At 40.2% G+C, this 24,437-nt stretch overlaps 1 protein-coding gene across 2 annotated transcripts in view; it reads left to right on the top strand.

The window, feature by feature from the left end:
- The window catches only part of lrig2 (leucine-rich repeats and immunoglobulin-like domains 2), a 77,251-nt gene extending 53,769 nt beyond the window's left edge, over positions 1-23,482 (top strand). Inside the window, exons 12-19 of one of the 2 annotated variants that reach the window (XM_048553061.2) lie at positions 557-720; positions 4,298-4,618; positions 5,990-6,271; positions 8,132-8,581; positions 13,857-14,009; positions 14,347-14,505; positions 14,864-15,127; positions 19,577-23,482. In XM_048553061.2, coding sequence (XP_048409018.1) covers positions 557-720; positions 4,298-4,618; positions 5,990-6,271; positions 8,132-8,581; positions 13,857-14,009; positions 14,347-14,505; positions 14,864-15,127; positions 19,577-19,809 — 2,026 coding nt within the window. In that variant the 3' untranslated portion in view covers positions 19,810-23,482. The remainder of the gene's footprint in view (positions 1-556; positions 721-4,297; positions 4,619-5,989; positions 6,272-8,131; positions 8,582-13,856; positions 14,010-14,346; positions 14,506-14,863; positions 15,128-19,576) is intronic. The other variant, XM_048553063.2, reaches the window with a different exon arrangement.
- Positions 23,483-24,437: the final 955 nt, after the last annotated feature.

The following is a 24,437-nucleotide window of genomic DNA, read 5'->3' as shown; positions in this document are numbered from 1 at the left end:
AATGAGTGTCATTAGCTATTTTCAGTACAAGTGTTGGGCACATGATCACTACTTTCAAGAAAGATGTATTGTTCAAATTCACCAACGCCACCTTGATGCATTGAGGATTTGGCTATAAACAGCGTCCCTGTTGTTGGTTACCCTGTGCCAAAGTGAAGACTAATTTAAAAAATTGCAATCTGCTAACAGTGATATTTCTGGGAAAGTGCTTTTCTTTTTAATCCATAAACAAGATGTTCATTTTAGAGCATTGCTAAATGCTGTGGAGTGTGTTTATCACTTAGCTGCTACTAAATTGCCAGTTACATTTGTATAATGTCACATGTTCTGCCACTCACATTGGGTTCAGTGTTCTCTTTATGGAAGATTAATGTCTAAATTAAATGCTGTCCAAGCCCTAGCAATAGTTATTCCTATATAACCAAACCACTTTGTCTTCACCCTGTGACGACTCAGAGTTCCTTTTTCGAAATCCTCCTATAATTCACTGCCTCACACTTAATTCCTCTGTGTTGCACACTTCTGAAGGGTGTCCACTTTTATTTGCTCTCCACAGGGGTCTGAACACATCCAGTCTTCTGTGTGACTGTCAGCTGAAGTGGCTGCCTCAATTTCTAAAGGAAAAACAGTTTCAGCATACAGTCACTGCTAACTGTGCTCACCCTGTTTGGCTGGCTGGGAAAAACATTTTTAATGTTGATGCAGAGGATTTCATTTGTGGTTTGTATAATTCATGTTTATTAAGTCTTCATTCACAGCTAAAAATCCTAGCAAGTACTTGTATGCCTCAACTTGTTTTGTTAAGTTTTTCCCTTTTCTTTTGCTGAATCTGCAAAGTTAAATGAATGTGCCAATAAATGGAAGGTGCACACTGGACTTAACAACTGGTGTTCATGATGTAACTTGTTACAAACATTGCATTGAAAATAAAAGATATCAGACGTCAGCTATTTGTTTGAATTAACTACATGCCAAAATTGACACTGTCCAGTTTGTTAGTTCATTAAAACTACGGCTCGTAAAAATAAAGGGACAGTAACTACATGGGTACAAAATTGGCTGAATAATAGGAAACAGAGCCTTGGTTAATGGATACTTTTCGGGCTGGCAAAAGGTTTGTAGAGACTTTCTTCGGAGTTAGTATTGTTATCCTTTTCCTGATGTAGAACTTGGTATGCAGGGGGCCATTTCAGTCCTGGAGGATGATGCAGAGCTTGGAGGTATTAAAAACTGAGGAGGATGGTGAATAATTCAAGAGGGCATAAACAAGTTGGTGGAGTGGATACGAAGATGGCAGCTGAAATTCAATTCAGGAAAGTCTAAGGTCATGCATTTTGTTAGGATGAATATAGACAGACAGTAGAAAATGGGAGTTACAAAAATTGAGGGTGCAGAAGCAGACACATCTATGCATAGGTGACAGCACAGGTGGACAATAGTTAATAAAGTGCACAATCCTGAACTGTAATAAAAGGCAAAGAGCAGAAGACGAAGGAAGTTATGCTGAGCTTGTTAGACTTTACCTGGAGTATTGTGTACAATTCTGGTTATCACGCTGTAAGAAGGATATGAACACATTGAAGTCAGTGCAGAAGAGATGTAGAAAAATTATTCCAAGGATGAGAAAGTTCAGGTATGAGGACAGATTAGGACTGTTCTACTAGGAGTGAAGAAAGCTAAGAAGAGAGAAAATAAAGTTTGCAAAATCATTGGACATCTGTCAGTGGGATGAAACTGTTCCCACTCGTAAAAGAATCAAGAATGTGACTGTGCAGGTTTGAAGCGATTTGCAAACAAAGCAAATGTAATGTGAGAGAAGAAAAACTACTTCACACAAATTTGTTCGGCATGGAATGCAATATATGAAAGTACGATGGAGACAGGTACATTTGAGGCACTCGAGGGCTATGGATGATTATTCAGATAGAAGTCGTGTAAGGACTTGGGGTGGCGGGGGGGGGAGAAGGGTAAGAGAATGGCTCGAAGTCATACTGCTTGTGGAGAGCTGCTTCAAACACAGATTGAATGCCCTCATTCTGCACTATAACAATTCTGAGATTGTACTCTTGTAAATTAAATAGAACAAATTTATATGCTTGCTCCCTGACTTGGAGGAACTAGATTCTCTTCTGTGTTCCTACAGTTGACTGATGATATTGTGCATGAAGACATGACGACAGGTTGTACAGATTAGGCTTACATTCTTGTTAGAAGATGAAGGGTATTCTAATTGAGGTTTTGAGATGGCTAAAGGAATAAATAGGACCTGATCTCTCTCATGGGATGTAGAATGTCCAGAGTAAAAGTGGCATGATCTGAACAACTTAGGTCAAGATTTATGTTCTGTGTAGTTCTTGGTGAAAAGATGAGTGAAAATCTGTAATCCTGTTCTCCAAAAAAAACTGATGAAGAGTTAACTGCAAAATGGCAAAACTGAGATTAATTTTGTGCATTATGTAGGGTATGGACCCAAAGCAATGATACCAAGATACAGATCCATTATGATCCAATTGAATTGTGCAGATACAGGGGCTAAATGGCCTCGTCCCACTCCCATGTTTCTGGCCTTCTCTACTTGCGGACTTTTGTATGTCATGTTAACTAATTAGCATTTATAATGAATTCAGTTACATTGCCACTTAGAGAATGATACATGTATCAGCTGTTTTGGATGCATTGTTTTACAAATAAGCATGTTCACACTGCAGCCCAGATGAATGTGTTGGAAACTATACTACTGCCAGTTTTGTTTCAGTGTGTTCTTCACACTTGTCATTTGAGGGTGCTTAAGTTCAAGATTCCTTTTGAAGACCTAAACTCCATTTGCACTAAGCTTTCCTTTGTTGGGCCCACTTGACTTCAGGGTCCAATGATTCCACAGCCATTCAAGTAGTTCTTGCAGCATGTCCCACCTGATTTTGTATTGGCTTAAGTTACTGATTATTCGGCCATATCCAATTTACAAAGCTTGGATAATGTTGGTGTGCCTGGCTGTTGAGAAGGCAGAGGAATATAACAAAGTAAAGTTTAAAGAAAAGTTCTGCGTGCAGAATGAGCTAAGAAAATATATTTTGTATTTGCATGCATAAAGATGTAATTGGTCAAGAGGTCAGACCGATACCTCTGCTCTTACTTTATTTGTAATTATTTAGCTAATATCTATCTAGATTATATATCAAATACTGTGTGAGATTCTCACAATTCCTGTTAACTTTAACTTTTTCCTTAAACTTCATTGTACCCATTTATAAAGGAAGTTGTCTTTGCAAACTGGTAAGTGCAACCTTTCTTCAAATGGGGGCAATATGACTACACTGTGACACATTGACAAACATGTTTTTTAGGCCTGAAAACATGAAAGGACAGAACGTAACTGAACCACATGTTGCACTCCATAGCCTTATTATCCATGGTTTCCAATTCTATTTCACCTAAATGCTGTACTGACTGTTCTTGATTTGCCAGGGATCAAATAATTCCTGATGGACCAATTACAGTTTTCTGAAAGGAAATGTTTTGCCTGCTGAGAAGCTTTTACAAATAAAATTACTTTGAAGAGTAGCCTTTAGACAACATAATGTTACAGAGTAAAGGCAATTTAAGACTGATAGAGACATAACCAGGTCATGATTTATCCCAAGATCATTGAAGTGTAGAGCAGCAAATGGGGAGGAGAATATATGAAATCATAGAATCATAAAATCTCTACAGTGCAGAAAGAGGCCATTCTGCCGATCGAGTCTGTACTAGTCCTCTGAAAAGCATTCCACCCAGGCCCCTCAGTATTTCCAATGGCTAATTCACCTCTCTTGCACATCCATGGACACCTATGGGGCAATATAGCATGGCCAATCCACCCTAACCTGCACATCTTTGGACTGTTGGAGGCAGGTTCACACGGAGAATGTGCAAGCTCCAATAGACAATCACCCAAGACTGGAATTGAACCTGTGTACCTGGTTCTGTGATGCAGCAGTGCTAACCACCGCACTGCTCCAAATTGAGTTAAACAAACATGATGTGTGAGAGATTTATTTCCGCATTCTGTGGTTTGAATTTGCTTAATCGTATGATTTGATGTTGCAAATCTTGGTGCTCATTGCCCACTTATTCTGTTTTATCTGCCTGTATTTGTATAATTGGAATGTTTTAGCGCAGAAAATAACTTCAGGCTACTATTGGCAGATCAGACTTTGGTTGACAATAAGGTGTCAAATTGTGTAAAACATTAATGGTGCAACTGTACTTTTTTGTATTGTTGCCTAAAACTTGGGTATTGTTTTTTTTCACTCTACAGATGCTTTCCCAAAACCATTGATCACTGCCCATCCTGAAACCACTGTGGCATTGAGAGGGATGAATGTCAGCTTTAGCTGCACAGCCTGTAGCAGCAGTGACTCCCCCATGGCCGCTGTGTGGAGAAAGGACAGGGAGTTACTGTACGAAGCTGAAATTCAGAACTATTCTAGCTTGCAAGAACAGGATGGTGAATTTGTTGAATACACCACCGTACTACAACTGCGGAACGTCAATTTCACAGACGAGGGGTGGTACCAGTGTGTCATCACAAATTACTTTGGCTCCAATTATTCTAACAAGGCAGAGCTAACTGTGAATGGTATGTTGATTTGTTTGCAGACTTGGGATGGAGATGGAGTCTTTATGTACTGTTCGACTGTTTGCATTTTGCCCCATAATCCTATATGTGAATAGATATATCTGAAAGCAGTAGTGTAAAATTTGATTCATACAGTGACTGAAATTAACTGTAGCTCAAGTCCCTGCTGGAAACCAGGCTTGTAAGTGGTATTAAATAATTAATTTGTAACTGCACTATCAATTTATTATGTTTTTAAACAGTTTGGAAAACTTATTTATTCCCAATTGAGTAACAACCTTATATTTGCACTTCTGCATTTTAAGTGTATTTTCTTTTTTTACTGATTCTCCTTATCATCTCTCCACATTTAAACTAGTACCTTATTTTAAACCTAAAGGCATGAAAAAGAAAGAACTTTCTTAGTTTCTTTGTTTTTTCACCTTTAGACCTGTCCCTTGCTTCCATGTTGCCCATCCCTCCAGAAAAGAATGAACATAAGTAGTTACGGATATGTCATTCAGCTTTCACACTATATCTTTGTTGAAACACCTGTGTATAGTGTTAATGGGTTGCTTTGTGAATTAAAGACCATGGATCTGCTATTAATGTATCCATTAATACATTCACAAATTGTATGCTTGTAATAGATCAAAACAAAATATAAACTGAATGCTCAAATTAAAATAAAAATATATGGTCATCTTAACTTGGGGCAACTATATAGTATAAAATCTGTTTCCTTTTACTTTCTGGTCTAAGTTTTAATAAAAATAGATGTGCATTCATAGTTTGGAGGAATGAATTATTTGCTATTTTGGTCCCTGATCATTCAGCGACTCAGGCCAAAAAGACAAATCTCAGATCAATATTTTCCTTCAATCTCGGGTAGACCTGGATAATGTTCAACAGATTTAAGCAGTTTTTCATTGTTTTTAAAAACAGTGATGTGTTTTATTGAATTGTTGGAATCCAGGTAAATTGACTGTGGGTTTAACTTGGGCTTCTCTGTTTGTTTTTGATTCCTGTTTCCTTTGCCACAGGCTAATGAACAAGTCGAGAAGTTATAGATAAGTTTACTTTCCCAATAAGCTTTAAATTGAATAGTGATTAGATTATCGCTTTAATATATTGCATTCACCTACTTGGAAAGGTCTGGAATTCTCCATCCAAACTATATATTACGCCTCTAACCATCTCTTTTCTTTTAAATCCCAGAAAAAGCCAGGTCTTTGACTAAGCTTTTGGTCATCTGAGTCAGTTCCTTGGTGCAAAATTGTGTCTTGAACTTGCTCTTGCATGGTGTCTTAATATTTTACTATATTGAAGGCAGTAAATTAATGAGAGTTTCTTGTTGCTGACATAACTGTTTGCTTGTTTTGTTCCTATTAGAACTTCCGTCATTTATGAAAACCCCCATGGATTTAACAATCCGGACAGGTGCAATGGCACGGCTTGAGTGTGCTGCAGGAGGTCACCCAATGCCACAGATTGCTTGGCAGAAAGATGGTGGCACAGACTTTCCAGCAGCACGGGAACGGCGTATGCATGTCATGCCAGAGGATGATGTCTTCTTCATTGTAAATGTGAAGATGGAGGACATGGGCATGTACAGCTGTATGGCCCAAAACACGGCAGGGGGCATTTCCGCAAATGCTACACTGACTGTCCTAGGTGAGAGGTTTGCTTTCATGAAGGCGACAGCTGCTTGAAAAAGTTGTGCCTAAATTAATAAAGGAGTAAAGTGATTACAACTATAGACGCGTTTAGATTGATAACCTGGGACAAGTGAGTTGCCTTATGAGGAAAGATGGGACAGGCTGGGCTTGATTTCACTGCAGTTTAAAAGACCAAGCGGTGATTTTATTGATGTTTATAAGATTCTGAATGAAAGGATGTTTACTCATGGAAAGGGTGTTTACATGTTCGGATCCACAAATTGGGGGGGGCGCGGTTTTAATGTCAAGAGTTTCCCCCTTTTACGATTATGATGAGGGGCAGACTTTTTTTCTGTGAGTTGTGTGAATTTGAAACTTGCTGTTTCAGAAGGCAGTGCAAGTGGCATATTTTTGAATATATGTTTGAGAGCACTGGATAGATTCTTCGTAGGCAGAAGAATGAAGATTATTGGGGTAGTTGAGAATGTATAATTTGAAGCTTGAACAGATCAGCCGTTATCTTATTAAATTTTTTCCAATTCTTAAGTGCTGGTAAAAGCAAGGAGATGCATTAATCAGGCTAATTTACAGTAATTAAGTTTGAAATTAAGAAGTTGCATTCCTCGTGTGGAACATTGGTATATTTCGCTTGAAGTACTTTGATCAGTTTTGATCTCAGTTTTGTAAGACAAACAAAGCAGTCCTACGGAAGATACATAAAAGGTTTACACAAGATTCGTACCAGAATTGAGAGGGTATAGCTAACCTAAACTGGAGTTCTTTATTCTTTCTTTAAGTGCCAAGGGGTTAATTGATAGAGACCTTTGAAATCATCATAAAAGAGTACAGTTAGAAAAGATGTTTTCACTCAGAGCAAAAGTATGGTCTGAGAGTATAAAACAGTCATTAACCAATCCAGTAGGGAGTTTAGGGGGAGAAGTTCTTTACCTAGAGTAGTGGAAAGTTGGAACTCACTTGCTCAAGTAGAGAGTGTAGATGTATTTTAAGGGCAAGTTGAATAAACATGAGGCAGAAAAGAATGGAAAGATATGTTGATGGCATTAGGTGAAGAAGGAAGGGAGGAGGATCTAGATGAGTTTGCTGCTGGAAGACCAGACAGTAATGTGATCTCAACCACTGATATGGCACAGCAGCAGGTCTCGGGTGGACTCCAGCCAGAATCGGACCAAACCCCGTGTTGTTTACACCAAGCAGATCCACGTTGTCAATCCAGCCATCCAGCCCTCCAAAGAATGAGTTACTGTACAACATAAACTCTTTTGAATGCATGTTGTAGCCTGGTGCAACAGACACTGATGTTAGCTTCCAAAGTATGGTTGAGTAGGAATCTCTTGGTCTTAATGCATCCCATTGGTTTATGTCACAGGGATTTACAAATTGATACTTTATCGATTTGGCCATGTAATAAACACACCTTCCTGACATGGATCTTGAGACCAATGTATTAAGGCTCAAGCAGGGGCACTACCTCTGCCCAACAAAGCCTGTGGCGGAAGATTATCTGAAGCATAAACACTGGCAGGGTTAAAAGTTATAAATTGTCTTTTTGTTTCATGAAGACAAATTGAATTTTGGCTGCTTGCTAGTTTCTTGTGGCCTTGACCAACATTTTACTATATTCAGCTCACTGAATTGAAGTTCCTTAACCAAAGTGGATGTATTCTTAATTTCACAACGTAACTTTGTGTCATCAGCAAACTTAAATATATAACTTTCTAAGCCATTACTCAAGTTGGCAATAAACAGTATGAATTATGTAAACTTGAGGTATTTGCAAAATTTTTAACCCTCTTTTACCAGGCCGGGCTAATCTGGTGAACTTACGTACTCCTCTATTCTCTTCCCCTGTTCTCAGAAACTCCCTCATTTGTGCGGCCATTAGAAAATCGGACTGTTGCTAGAGGAGAGACTGCAGTTTTACAGTGTATAGCTGGTGGTAGCCCCATTCCACGACTGAACTGGACAAAGGACGATCGCCCTTTAACTGTAACAGAGAGACACTTCTTTGCTGCTGCCAGCCAGCTTCTGATCATTGTAGATGCTGGCCCAGAGGACATTGGGAAGTATACCTGTGTCATGTCAAACACGCTTGGGACGCTGCGCGGGCACATTTATCTGAATGTGATTCCAACTTCCAACTGCGACTCCATGCAGAAAACTTCATTGTTTGGAGACGATGGCTGGACAACAATTGGAATTGTAATTATAGTCGTGGTGGTTTGTGTCGTGGGCACGTCTCTGGTCTGGGTGATTGTTATCTATCACATGAGACGGAAGAGTGAAGATTACAGTATTACAAATACAGGTATGCAGGTTTAAAATGGTGTTCATGTCACCATAAAGTGTTACACTGACATTTTTATTTCTTCTGTGAGTTTCTACATCTGCATTTATTAATCTACATCTGCATCGAGGGCCGAAGGGCCTGTTCTGCGCTGTATTGTATTGTTCTAATGAAGTTACCTATATAAATTCTCCTGACATAACTACAATCTCCTGATACTGGTAGTGCTGCGACAAGTTTATATATACCATCTATTATAAATGCTAGCTTGGACTATTCCATTAAAATCTGCGGGGACTAATGCCCTCTGTATTCAAACTGGAACTTGAACAGTCTGTATAGTTCAATGAAACAAAGCATCTATACTGAGATGTTAACCTGCCATTTTTCTCCCCACATACTGAAGCCCTGCTATGTAGTTTCTTCTTTTCCTGCAACGCCTGGCCCAATCCAATTGGAACATCTGCATTTTGTGCACAATGACAAAAAAGAAAGCAGACATGGTTTTATTATGTGTGTAGTCAGTGTTGACTGTAATTTTCTTTAACTGCCAGTATTTGATGTGTTAATAGATTCCAGGACCACTGTGACCCAAGTTAGAGTCTGGCCACATAATTTAGAACATAGAACATAGAACATAGAACAGTACAGCACAGAACAGGCCCTTCAGCCCACAATGTTGTGCCGACCATTGATCTTCATGTATGCACCCTCAAATTTCTGTGACCATATACATGTCCAGCAGTCTCTTAAATGACCCCAATGACCTTGCTTCCACAACTGCTGCTGGCAACGCATTCCATGCTCTCACAACTCTCAGTGTAAAGAACCTGCCTCTGACATCCCCTCTATACTTTCCACCAACCAGCTTAAAACTATGACCCCTCGTGCTAGCCATTTCTGCCCTGGGAAATAGTCTCTGGCTATCAACTCTATCTATGCCTCTCATTATCTTGTATACCTCAATTAGGTCCCCTCTCCTCCTCCTTTTCTCCAATGAAAAGAGACCGAGCTCAGTCAACCTCTCTTCATAAGATAAGCCCTCCAGTCCAGGCAGCATCCTGGTAAACCTCCTCTGAACCCTCTCCAAAGCATTCACATCTTTCCTATAATAGGGCGCCCAGAACTGGACGCAGTATTCCAAGTGCGGTCTAACCAAAGTTTTATAGAGCTGCAACAAGATCTCACGACTCTTAAAACTCAATCCCCCTGTTAATGAAAGCCAAAACACCATATGCTTTCTTAACAACCCTGTCCACTTGGGAGGCCATTTTAAGGGATCTATGTATCTGCACACCAAGATCCCTCTGTTCCTCCACGCGGCCAAGAATCCTATCGTTAATCCTGTACTCAGCTTTCAAATTCGACCTTCCAAAATGCATCACCTCGCATTTATCCAGGTTGAACTCCATCTGCCACCTCTCAGCCCATCTCTGCATCCTGTCAATGTCCCGCTGCAGCCTACAACAGCCCTCTACACTGTCAACGACACCTCCGACCTTTGTCGTCTGCAAACTTGCTGACCCATCCTTCAATCCCCTCATCCAAGTCATTAATAAAAATTACAAACAGTAGAGGCCCAAGGACAGAGCCCTGTGGAACCCCACTCACCACTGACTTCCAGGCAGAATATTTTCCTTCTACTATCACTCGCTGTCTTCTGTTGGCCAGCCAATTCTGTATCCAAGCAGCTAAGTTCCCCTGTATCCCATTCCTCCTGAACCGCTGGAGTTCATTTTGGTATAGATGCACCCATAGTGCCATTAGGGAGGCAGTTCTAGAATTTTGAGACAGTGAAGTGAAGGAATGGTTATATAATTTCAATACAGGAAAATATATGGCTTGGAGAGGAACTTGCAGGCAATGACGGTGTTCCCATGTATCTATTTTTCCTTTTAGATGGTAGTAGTTGTAGGTTTGAAGGTGGTGTGTAAGGATTGTTGGTGTTTGTGTAGTGTTTATTACAATTGGATGTGTGTGTATGTGTGTGAGAGAGTATTGGGCTGGATCCGAGCCACAGTTCATTAGCCTCCCAACAGTCTCCATGTACCCTGGCAAATGAAGACTGTCCTCTTAATTGTAATAGGTAGCTTGTTGGCTGCACCCATGAAAGAGGCACTGTCTTTTAGCTGCAGGTGAAGAGGTTGGAAGGTGAAGGACAGTGCCTGTAAACTAGTGGAGTGAATACACCAATGGGAATACGGGACAATTTGTGTCATGACATGGGGATGAGTTGTCCTCGACTTATTGATGCATGTTTAAGCTACCTGAGTAAGTCTGTATGTCCTTCTATGTCGTTTATCAAGCCTCCATTTTTGTGGGTACGTGCAGTTGGAATTGCTGTTGCTCATTGGTTCTGGTTTAGGGAAGAGAGATAAAGTAGTCCTTATTGTTGTAGACTGACGAGGCCTTTATTTACTGCCCATCCTTCTTGTACTGAGAAAGCTGCTGTCTAGCTTGGATGAATGCAGCGTGGGAAATCCAGCATATTTCTTGCTTTGTATATATGCATGAATGCTATGAATCCTTCCAGTAGAGTTGTCCCACCTGCTTTGGACAGTGCCCACCAAGGGATTTGAACTTCTGGCATGAACAGAAGATATTGGTGGACCATCTTCTTAAGCTGCTGCTGCAGGAAATTTGATACATGTGAATGACTGACTTGCTCAGCCTCTTTCAGTAGCAAGTGAACAGCCAACTACATGACTGTGGTCCTATACATACCAGGTTACCATGAAGGACTCTGCTCAATCTCTCCCCTCACCTGAGGCGTGGTGACTCTCAGGTTCAACCATGACTAGTCATTTCTCTCTAACGAGAGAGCAGCCTTATAGTCTAGTGAGGATATTAGCAACTTTACCTTTACATACTGTACTGGGTAAGGAGGGCAGATTTCTTTCGTAAAGTCACATGAATTCACCAGTTGGGTTTTTATGACGATCTTAAAGCTTCATAGCCAACTTTCCTGAAACAAGCATTTTTTAAATGTCCAAGTACACTAGTGAAATTTACTAACTGAAATCTTATATTGATGTTGTGTGAATTGAATATCTGTTTTCTAGACCACATGTCCGATACCATTCTCTTTATTCTAAGTGTACTCTGTCTACAAACTTTAAGTAATATTTCTGAAGTTTGAAACTTTTACCTGTGTCCCCAGTATCACCAATCCTGAGGCCTACATAAATCAGCCTTCCCTTCATGGATTATTGAGGTAGTACTGGGACATTGGCCAACCCCTTGAAAGGTGTGCGGGCGTGCTGCATGATTTTGCATTGCAGTTCAGTGTGACATGCTCCTTCTCTCCCTGCATGCCGATATAACACCCATTCCCCTCTCCAACCCAGTGTTCTGAAACGTTCCCTCACCTTTTTGTTGCTCTGTGTGAAACAGGTTCCTGAGAAGAGTCAAAACAAGAAGAAGAAACTGAAGGCTGTATGTAGCAAGCAGCACATTCGCGCTGGGGTTCGGGAAGTAACCCCATGTATCATCCTCCCGTTTTCTAGACCTGTCCCAATCTTTGGGGGGCGGGGGGAGTGTAACGGAGATATAGGTGGGAGTGGTACCTCAATCCCCTCTTTGGCTGAGTCTGAATCACCATTATCATTAATCAAGGCACCATAGTTACGCCAGTGGTAGTGCTCCCAACCTCCTTTGTTTAAAAGAAAAATCCCTATTGTGAATTAAGTCAGGGACGCAGGAAGAGGAGCTGCTGTTTAGCTTGGATGAATGCAGAGTGGGAAATCCAGCATATTTCTTACTTTGTACACATGCATGAATGGCTATGAATCCTTCCACTAGAATTGTCCCAGCTGCTTTGGACAATGCCCACCACGGGGCAATGGCCACTTATGGATTTGAACTTCTAGCATGAACAGAAGACAATTCAATATTGAATGAACACAATATTTCGGTGTTATGGCATGGGACAGAGCAAACGGTGGTGGCAGCCTGTTGTTTCACAGGCCACAGAGAATCAGTTGTCAGGAGGAGGTATAAATTTACTGGAATTTTTTGGAGAGGTTAAATGTCCTTTGGGATTGTTGAAAGCAGATTTGACTAGGAGTAAATTAAATGGAACTGTATAGCAGCCTAGCCATTTATTTCCTGGCCTTTAATATTTCTAAAAAAAAGTCTGCTTGGAAAAAGACAGAACCAGTGCTTGCATTGTAATTCTGTTGACATAAGGCACAGGACTGTTTCCTCTGGTTGGGGATTATTGAATTAGGGGACATAGTCTGAGAATTAGGGCTAAACTATGCAGAAGAGATATTGGGAAATACTTGTATACACAAAGGATGGCAGATGTTTGGAACTCTCTTCCGCAAACTTCCCTTCCAACAATGAGTGCTGTATCAGTTGTTAATTTTAAATCTGAAACAGATACATGTTTATTACGCAGATGTATTAAGGGATATGGGTCAAGGCAGGTATACAGAGTTAGGCCACAGATCAGCCATGAACTCATTGAACAGTGGAACAGGCTCAAGGGGCTAAATGGCTAAATACTGTTCTTATGATTATCATTAGATAACTGCATAACTGATCACAAAGGGGTGCCTATCAGTTCACAGTTTGACAGATTAAAGTGATTATAAAGCTTTTGATATAGGGTGATGAATATAAATTCTTGTCTCTATAAGAAATTAAATAGTTGAAGAAATTTCAGTGTAGTGAATGGATTTTTTTAATCAATCAGAGTATTTTTAACATAGTAAATTCATCAATAGAAATTTGGAACTTTATTCACATGGAGATGTAATACAATACTGGATGAGTTTAATATTAGGGGTAAAAAGGTTTAAGTGCAGTGTGGGAGCTGCAAGAATTGGCATTTGGACTGCAAAGAGCCATAATGGATGGCTGGGAAGCATAGGTTGGCCTGGAGGTTATGAGGAGCCATGGGGAAGTGGATCATGGGCATAAATTGACGGAGAATAAATGAGTGCCATGGAGATTCTGTGGACAACAAGACGATATAAGGGATAAGGATTAGAGAGCTGTTTATTCTTTTCCACAATTTCTTGAGCATCAAGGAAGGTCTTTCAAACAGCCTGTTTTCACACCCAACTCCATTAGCCCTGCCTCTGCACTGTTTCTGCATCCTCTTACTGCTGCTTCTCCCATCTCCCTACTATACATGTCTAGTAATTCATTCCAAGAAGTGATTTCCAGGGGTATAAAGCAACTATCCCAGTGTAAAGAGAAGATTTCTTCAGGTGCAAGTTTAATGGGCCTAAATTGTGAAAATTATTCCTGTATAATATTTTTAACAAGCTTTTTCTGTTCCTCCTAGATGAAATGAATTTACCTGCTGACATTCCAAGCTATCTGTCATCCCAAGGAACGCTGTCTGAGCCTCAGGAAGGGTACAGCAACTCTGAGGCCGGAAGCCACCAACAGCTGATGGCCTCCACTACCCATGGCTATGTGCATAAAGGAACTGATGGTCAGTAAAGTTGGCTGTCCTGATTTGTGCCCTAGTTTGTTGGGATGGTGATTAGACTTAAGGGCCCAGAGTTCTGGCAATAGTTGATAGATTCAAACAGGAAAAAATATGGAGAAATACAAGGCTACCTTTGCAACCCGAAGCATGATAAAGTTGTGGAATAAATTACCAGAATGGGACATTGGCGCAAACAGGGGAGATGCAGGCTGCTTAAAATGTTCAATAATATGTCTTCCTTCCCATTTGAGATCCTCCCCAGATGAATGTGTTTTTTTTTCTTTGTGTTTCCGATGATGTACTAACCTAGTCTTTAAAACTTGTTATTTTTCCCAAATAGGTATTTGCTACGTGGATACTGGAAGTGAGACGGATGCGGATTTGCTGACCACCCCTTTTGGTACAAATCTGCATGGGAGAATGGGATCTTTATATGCTGGGCGAAGTAGCTTCCATCCAAGTGAACCTCGTGAAGGACTTGCGCAGCAGGTCAACCCAGGTGTGTGTTACAACTGCTGTTTCTGTTTGAGGGCCCCGAGTGGCACATACTTGGACAGTAAAAAAGCCAGCAATCTAGAAAAATGTGTCTATTTTGAGTACTTGCATGATGTTTTACTTCACTGTCGGTTTGGCTAGTTTATTTTAGACCTACTGGTTCAAGTATTAATCAAGGACTTAAAGGAAAGGTATTGAAAGTAATAGCTGCATTTGCCACTGTAGCTACTCCGAATGTGTTCTAGGTGGTTACTAAGATAAAATTGTAGATATTTTTGTTTCAATAAGAATCCAACTAAAACTGCTGACATGGGGTTCGTGCTTAAATAATTTATTTTTAAGCCCTATATTTGTGTTTTCAGGTGGTACTTCTGGGCCGTTAGTGATCTGCTCGGACTGTTACGACAATGCAAACATATACTCAAAGAACAGAGAGTATTGCCCATATACATTCCTTGCAGAGGAGGATCCCCAGGAACATGCTCTGACTGGCAGCTTCGCAGTACATACTCAGCATGAAGGTACAGCTATAGACAGTCTGGTAACAGAGGCTGACGTGTCTGTTTCTTTAACAAATCACGATAGGATACGCAATCCAGCAAGTACAGTACAGCTGCACCGGAAGGGTAAGTTATTTATTTCACTTGTAACCTTGAGTCTCTGCAGCAACAACCAACTTTGAGGCAGAATAACAAGAAATCTACCGACCCCACCTTACAATGAAAACAGTTTAGAGAATCCTTTGTTATTTGTTTAAATTGAGCTTGTACTCTTAAAGGGCTTTACACTTGCAATGTCTTAGCTTGAATGTATCTAAAATGGAGTATAGATTGCTACCTGATCATCTTCATTAGCTAACTTTAAGAGTTTGATCAAGCCAGGTATCAGTGGTACTGGGCAAACTGGTGCTTTGGGCCGGCAAGTCCTCAGTTTCAGATGGACTTCATCCTTGTGCATGAAGTGTTTGCCAATAATAGATTTGTTGAAAATTTAGCCAAATTCACTTGATTTAGGAAAGATTCCATCTGACTAGACAGCAGCAAATTAAATAGCTCTTTTTCTCAAGACAAGAGGAAGGTTTGAACTAAAGACTAGTTAGCTGGGCATCTGTCTTGGGGAAGGTATTGGAATCATTCGTTAGTGAAATTATTGTTGAGTATATAGTTAAAGCCCAGTCAGGAGCTTGGTGATCAGTGGTGTTCCGCAGGGATCTGTTCTAGGACCTCTGCTCTGAGATCTTCATAAATGACTTGGTTGAGGAAGTTGTAGGGTGGGTCAGTAAGTTTGCCAATGACGCGAAGGTTGGTGGAGTTGTGGACAGTGTGGAGGGCTGTTGTAGGTTGCAACAGGACATTCAGAGTGTGCAGAGCTGGGCAAAGAAGTGGCAGTTGGAATTCAATCTGGAAAAATGTGAAGTGACTCATTTTGGAAGATCAAATATGAATGCAGAAATCAGGGTTAATGGCAGGATTTTCGGCACTGTGGAGGAACAGCAGGATATTGGGGTCCGCATCCATAGATCCCTGAAAGTTGCTCCCCATGTTGATCGGGTTGTTAAGAAGGTGTATGTTGTGTTAACTTTCATTGGCAAGAGAATTGAGTAGAAGAGTGTGAAGTTATGTTGCAGCTCTATAAAACTCTGGCGTTCAGTTCTGGTCGCCTCATTATAGGAAGGATGCGGAACTTTTAGACAAGGTGCAGAGGAGATTTCCAGCTGCCTGGACTGGAGGGTAGGTCTTATGCGGAAAGGTTGAGGGAGCTAGGGCTTTTCTCATTGGAGCGAAGAAGGATGAGAGGTGACTTGATAGAGGTTTACAGGATGATGAGAGGCATAGATAGAGTGGGTAGCAGGAGACTTTTTCCTAGGCAGAAATGACTGTTATGAGGGGGCATAATTTTAAGGTGATTGGAGGACGGTATGGGGAGATGTCAGAGGTAGGCTCTTGCCACGGAGAGTGGTGGGTGTGTTGAAAGTGCTGCCGGCAGCAGTAGTAGAGTCAGATACTTTAGGGCCATTTAAGCGACTCTTGGATGGCACATGGATAATGATAAAATGTAGGGTATGCAGGGTAGTTTGATCTTAGAGTAGGATAATAGGTTGGCACAACATCATGGGCCAAAAGGCCTGTTACTGTTCTGTGTTCTATGTATTCAATTGGAATCGGCATGGTTATGTCAAAGGAAAATCACATGGCTTTGAAAGACAATTATGAGCAGTGAATACACTTCTTCAGTACTAGAATGCATTTGATCAAGTACCATATTAAATATTATTTCAGAAATAAAAGCTCATGGTGTTTGGTGTAACATTAACATACATAAATTAACAGACAAAAACAGAGTACAGTCCACAAGTTCTACTGTAGTTCCTTTCTGGAGTCCATTCACAAATCGATGTGTATGCAAGTCAAAACACATTGCAAGATAATATGAAATATCCATGTATAAGTATAAAAAGCATTTGTATTGTCAATTCTTTAAAATTGCACCCCTGTATAGGATTGCAGTCATAAGTTGGGCATTTGTAAATCAGAGATCCATTGTTTGCATAAATGGGTCTTTTTGGTAAATTTTGTCTAATTGTTAAGTTTTTTTTAGAAAAGGGAGTCTTGCAGGGGTCTCTGCTCAGCATTGACTTTGAGGGAACCAAAGGCATGGTAGCTAAATATGTGCAGATGCAACCAAGATTGGTAGTAAAGTGTGTTGTGAAGAAGTCAGAAGGAAGTTGCAGATAGTTACGCAAACTATGAATGATCCCAGGAATGAAAGACTTAACATACCAGGAATGATTGAGGACCCTGAGACTAAACTCGATGGAGTTTAGAGGCATGAGAGGGGATCTAATTGAAACATTCAGAATACTGAAACTCCTGAACAGAGTGGATGTTCAGAAGATGTTTTCATTAGCAGTAGAGACAAGGACCCGAGGGCACAGCCTTAGAATAAAGAGACACCCTTTAGAATGGAGATGATGAGAAACGTCTTCAGCCAGAGAATGGTCCATCTTTGGAATTCATTGCCACAAAAGCTGTGGAGGCCAGGTCATTGAGTATATTTAAGACAGATGGTCAGGTTCTTGATTTAAGGTGATCAAAGGTTGCAGAGAGAAGATGGGAGAATGAAGTTGAGGAACTTACCAGCCATGATTGAATGGTAGAGCAGGTTTGATGGGCCAAATGGCCTAATTTCTGCTCCTGTGTCTTATGATATCGTAGGTTGAGTGATTAGGCAGAAATCTGGCAGTTGGAGTATAATATAGAAAAATGTGAAGTTGTCCACTTGGCAGGAAGAATGACAAAAACCATATTATTTACTTGGTGAATAATTACAAGATTCAAACATGGAGGGTTTAGGTATTCTAGTGCACAAGTCACAAAAGGTTGTGTGCAGGTACAGTAAATAATTAGAAAGGTAATGGGATACTGTCCTCTATTACAAGAAGAAGGAAATAACATAAAAATGTTATACTTAAGTTATAGAGGATATTGGTGAGACAACATTGAGTCATCTAGCACAGAAACAGACCCTTCAGTCCAGCCAGTCCATGCTGAACATAATCCTAAATTAAATCAGTCCCACCTACCTGCTCTGGCTCAATTCCCTTCAAACCATTCCTATTCACGTACTTGCACAAATGTCTTGTAAACGTTGTAATTTCACCCATATCCACCATTTTCTTAGGAAGTTCATTCCACATCCAAACCACCCTGTGTGTGAAAAGTTTGCCTCCATGTTTTTTAAAATCTCTATCCTCAAAAATGTGCCCCCAAGTCTTGAAGTCTCCCTTCCTTGCAAAAAGGCAACTACTATCCTATCTATACCTCTTATTATTTTATAACCTTCTTTCAGGTCGCCTGTTAGCCTCCTATGCTGCAGTGAAAAAAGTCCCAGCCTATCCAGTCTTTCTAACTCAAACATCAAAACCTGGCAACATCCTGATAAATCTCTTCTGAACCCTCCAGCTTAATAATATCCTTCCAATAACTTGGTGACCAGAACTGGAAACAGTATTCCAGAAGAGGCCTCACCAATGTTCTGTACACCTCTACATGACTTCCCAACTCCTATACTCAAAGGACTGAGCGATGAAGGCAAGCGGGATGGTGTGCAGTTTTGGTCTCATTTAAGGAAAGAAGCAAATGCATTGGAAGCAGTTGAAGAGAACCGCAGGGGTAGTTTTAGATTGATACCTGGAATGTGTCGGTTGGGTTATGAGGCTAAGACAGACTCACCTGGTTTTCACTAAAGTTTTGAAGAGTGAGGAGTGACTTGATTGTGGTGTATAAAATTCTAAATGGTCTTGACAAAGCGGAGATGGAAAGGCTGTTTAGAGGGCCAGTCCAAAACTAGGGACTGCACTTTTAAAATGGTGTCGTGCTTTTAGGATAGACATGAGAAATTTTTTAAAGACTGAAATGGATAGATTCTGATATGGGAACTGCAGGTTATTTAGTGTAAATGGGAATGTGGAATTTGCAACAGGCAGATTAGATACGATCTTATTGAGTGACACATGCAGGTTTGAGAGGCTGAATGGCTTACATCTGCTATTTCAAATGTTTGTAGGTTTTTAAAAGAAAAAGAAAATCCTACAAGTATTGAAAATAGTGCAGAAATGGTGGGAATTCACAGCAGGTCTTTAAGTGTCTTACAAAGAATTGGATTCGTGTTTCTGGTGAAAATTCTTATGTGAATCAAAAGTAACCACTGTTTGTTCACCATAAATAGATTGGTATAAAATTCATTGATCTTACAGCAGAGTTCAGTTTTCCAACACTATCAAAACTGCACCCTTTCAGGCACTTTAATGTTTTATCCTTATCACCACATGCTTGTAGTTCAGCCTCCTTTTAAAAAAAATTGCAGTTTTTTGCTGTTCAGTGAAATGATTCAGTACAATAAATTGTGTCCACGTATTGTGTTTATTCATGCTGTAAGCATTGCTTAGGCCAAACCTGTGCACATATGAGGCTGGAAATGTATGCCCTGACCCTATTTTAAGAATTTACATTGTGTTAAAGTTGATCATTGCATGTTAAATTTCTCATTGTCTGTTCTTTGCTTTCTTTCATTAGAATCCTGCCCACGGCCTCCTTGGAGTTCGAGTACAGATTCAGGACATTCTCATTATTCTCAGCAACCTGTGACTATCCACAAGAATCCCCAGGCTTTTTTGCAAGGTGACGATGAGACAGAGGATGGGGCTGAGCCCCCTGTAGCCAAAAACAGACTGAGCCAGAGAAGCCTTGAGCAAAGTACTGGTAATGAGCGAACTCTAGCCATGCAGGCTCATGGCGCCACTACGTAGATCATGTATGTGATGATTGCGCATGTATTGTTGGTCCCCTGGGCAACAGAACCTCCATTCACTACCTCAGAGCAGTGACACTGAGGCCAGAACTGGCTATGTATGTTTATGATTAGGCTTGGCAGATCTTCATTGATCTCCTTATCTTCATTTACAGCAATCCTCGTAAGGAAGCAACAAAAGAATGATTCACTATTGGGTACGTTGTTCTGGTGTAAGCCACATGTTTAACTTTAATAGGAGACTTTAGTATTTCGGCCATTTTCTTGAAGGCAAAAATGAAAATTAGAATTGTGGAATGCTCCCTGAAATATTGGCAAGCCTCCTGGAATCACATTTAAAAATTTTTAAATTGCCTGCAAACATTGACTATAGAAAAAGCCTCCCTCCAGCCTAATAATTGGACCCCTTAATTTTCTCACTGATGATAGCAGACTGTGTACTCACCAGTAATTCATCTTGTGCTTGGCTCAGTGTCTTCCCCAGAATAAGTCCAAGTTTGGAACACTAAAATCTAAAATCAGGTTGCTGGATGTATATTTCATAGTTCCAGTGAATGCAGTGTGCTGAATGTTACTGACATTGCACTGTCAAAACTACAGAAAGTAAATTGAACTGATTTGAGAGCAGCAAATGGATGAGTAATCTTATGTAATTGTTCTCCTGTCTAAACTGATTTCACAGTAACGTGATTGCTAGGTTTCCAGCTCCGGATGGGACTTTCCAATTAGCCTTTCTAAAAGGATATCATCTTTGCCAAGACAGCAGCTCTCACTTATAAATGCATCCAAAAGAACATTCTCTCTTCTCTCCCAAGTGTGACAAGTATGTAGGCAGTCAGCTGGCAGACACCACGTTGAGTTATTGGTTATAATCCAGCTTCAGTGCATAAAATACAGAGCCATTAGAGTGTCTGGACTGCATTAATGATGTGGAATATACTGATTGAATTGTGAGTTTTTGCAATGCTGCCAGAAGATGATTTATAATGCTGCATACATTCCTGGTTTTTTAAATCATTAAAGTTTAAAAAAGAACTTGCAGTGCTCCAGCTACAATGCACTCAGTGCAACATGAACGCTGTATCTTGCCTGCAAGATTTGAGTAGGACAGTTTTTGGATTGACATGGGACTACTGCTGAGAAAAAAAAATTGGCCTCGACTATCTGCAAGTGCAAGAATTTGAAAACGCAAGCTGTTGGTTTAACCAACTAAAGAGCTCATGCTCCAGATTGTCCTTGGCTGTTCAAGACTTGAACTGGAACTGAAGCAGTGACAACAGCTGTACTTAATGGATTTCAGTGGCAAACAGTGAAACTTTCCTCCTCATGAATTGCCGTATAATCTTGGCAGGATGATCATAAACATACATGCACGGATTTCATTTTGGCCTAATGGTGATTCCTTGTTAGGTAGCCAGCAGGAGAGAATGTGCTGTGCGGAGATGTTAAACCATTAAACTGTTCTCTGTGACTGATTAAACCCTTCCCCTGTCACAATGTCCTTGTCTATATTGGAACCTTTGATATAAATTGACTGTTGCATTTATAGCTTTTATATATTATATATAGATATATATATATTCTATGCATATGCACATGAGTAAAATCAAATGTGAAGCCTTACATAATGTAAATAAGTTTCCTTTTTTAAATTATGGATTTGAGTGCTAATTGTCAGAACTGGTGAAGTGATGCACGTGATATACATAGCTGGGCCAGCATTTTCAATTCCACCATCCGCATTGTCCTGGAACTGCAGCTTTAACCGACATTTCTAGTTATTGATGTTCAATCACTACACGTCAATGGAACATGATGACCAATGGAGCCATTCACTGCTCCCATGCTCAGTTTGAGTTCTGTACATATAACAACCTGAGTGTTTCATAATTTCCTCTGATTTTTGAATGTGCAATCCTGTTGTGTTAGAACAAAACATCATTGTGAAATGGCAGCTGTGAACAGACAGCCCATTCATCAGCTTCAGAAATTTATAAATTCTCCCATTTAATAAGCACTTGTCCTTAAACTTTTTGCATCTACATGAACTCACTCTTAAAATAGATATGATCAAATTGAAGTTGTCCAGTAGCAACAGTTGTGTCTGCAGTCGGTTTATGTTGACAAAAACCAAGTACTGAAATAGAAACACAGAAAGCTGGAAATACTGTACCCAACAGGTCAGGTAATGTGTGTGGAGCAAGAAAAAAAAACAAGTTCATGTTTCAGGCCAGTGAACAATGAAAGCAATTCTGATGAAATGTCACTAACCTTGAATATTCAAACTGTAAAATGAAGGTGGGGAAACCCTGGCTAGACTCTAAACTCTGTTTAAGCCCTTCAGGAAATGTACTATTGTTGGTCATCTTTCAGGAGTACTAAGTAAATGATCAGTTATGACTGAATTTTGCCTTTAGATGAACTTAATTAGAATTATGGTCAAAAAATTACTTTCAGCCCTATGTAAATTGATGAACACAGCCTGTTTCCTGCATGGAAGGTCAAAAAACCACTGCAGATACGATACCATGCCCACCATCTTGTGCAGCCATTAGATTGTGCCTCAGTCGGCATAGGATAGGCCGTATCCAAGTCTGACCGTATAAGTGTATTAGTCTTGTTCTAGTACAAGCCTTCAAATGTTTGGAGATCGAATTCAATGAAACTGTTAGCTTGTGTTTTTAAATAGGAGAATTGTATGAAAACTTCCCAATTATTGTGGAAACCCAGCAGATTGATTGACTAATGCCTGTCAGAGAAGGGAAACTGCCATTCTTGCATTGTCTGACCCTACATGTCTCTACTTCGTACTATGTGGTTGATTCATCGTGCTTACTGGTGCCATCCACATCCAGAAAATTATCAACCACAAAGCTGAAAAACTATTAACTGTCAACAGACTTTTTTCTTTGGACAAGTGATTCCATCAATAAAGGCCATCTCAGTGAACCATTTGGGTTTTTTGACCATATAGTGTCTTCCTAATCAGTTCACAATGTTTTAGAACATAGAACATAGAACAGTACAGCACTGTTCGGTGAATTTTTAATCCAGGGTGCATTTACTGGCCTAGGAACAACACCCATATCCAACCTGTTTGTTCTCTGTAGTATTTGCTTTTGACTGTTCATATCCTCCTGTCTTTCACTTGCTCCTGTGGCAAGCTGCCACCTGATATATATTAATTGCCACTTGCCTAGTTCTGTTTTCTTTCCGCTTTTGAATCACTAGGGGGGAAATAAGGAGGTAGTGGAATTTCGTTAATAATTCTTCAAAGTTCTGTGGGTTTTTAAACCAGGCAGTGGTAATGATGAACAACAGATTTATCTGACCCGATACTGTCAGCGGTTGTAGTACACTGATTGATTTATTTCATTGATGTCAGGGTTTGTTTCAGTGACTAATGATTGACTTGGGTGAATTATTAAACATTCCATTCTGAAACGTACATAGGTGATTGTGAAGATCTGCTAAGGTGGCTTGACTGGTTGGTAATGGATTTCTGGCATTTTTTAATTCAGCCAAATTTTGGGATTCTATAGACTGGCCATTCAGCCCATTTGGTCTTTGCCAACATTTATGTTCCTGATGAGCATCCCTCCCCTCATGCTACTTTAATCTGACAAGACTAGTATAACCTGGTCTGTCACCTTTATAATAAAATGTGAGGCTGGATGAACACAGCAGGCCAAGCAGCATCTCAGGAGCAAAAAAGCTGACGTTTCGGGCCTAGACCCTTCATCTGATGAAGGGTCTAGGCCCGAAACGTCAGCTTTTGTGCTCCTGAGATGCTGCTTGGCCTGCTGTGTTCATCCAGCCTCACATTTTATTATCTTGGAATCTCCAGCATCTGCAGTTCCCATTATCTCTGTCACCTTTATGCTTGTCTAGCTTCGCCTTAAATGCTAACAAATTCTATATTCTTAAAAAAAAAGTACCACTCTATGGATAAAGAAGTTTCTGCTCAATTCTCCACTAGTTACCATCTTATATTTATAGGTTCTTAGGTTTAGTCTCTGCAGTACAAGTTGAAACAATTTTGTCAAATACATTGGAAAATTTTTTAAAAACTCATCAGATTATCCCTCTGTCATTCTCCAGAAAAGGAACCCAATTTGTTCACTTGGTCCTGATAAATAGAATCTCTTCATTTTACATTCATCCTTGTAATGTAATTTTTTTAAGCTTAATTGGTGCTTTTAAAATCTACAGCATTTCTCTGCTATTGAATTTGTCCATATGGGAAAGGTTTGGCAAGGGACTGACCTCTATTATAGAGGTGCCCCCGTCACTAAAGTCACTTGGTTTCTGCCATCTAATGTCTTTGAGATGTTAACATTTTAACAGCTGTACTGTCGTTGCTGAGTTTTCCTGTCTTTCTTTCTCTAGCTTTAAGTGTATTCCTTGTGGGTTAAGTGTGGCCTGGCCCTGACCACAGACGCTGTCTGTATTCTCTGGCTTTCTTACCCTATAAATTCCATCAATGTACATAAACTTGAATGCCTCCCATGCCTCACTCTCGGACTGTTCCATTGAAATTTCTGCTGACCTGCCATTCTAGCTCTTCAGTATCTTCACTTTTGACTAAAGACCCCTCACCTCTTCTGCCCACCCTCTTGGACTACA

The sequence above is a fragment of the Stegostoma tigrinum genome, chromosome 21 (assembly GCF_030684315.1).
Source record: "Stegostoma tigrinum isolate sSteTig4 chromosome 21, sSteTig4.hap1, whole genome shotgun sequence".
Classification (NCBI taxonomy): domain Eukaryota; kingdom Metazoa; phylum Chordata; class Chondrichthyes; order Orectolobiformes; family Stegostomatidae; genus Stegostoma; species Stegostoma tigrinum.
The sequence above is the reverse complement of the archived record's forward strand: the minus strand, read 5'-3'. Positions and strand labels throughout refer to the sequence as shown.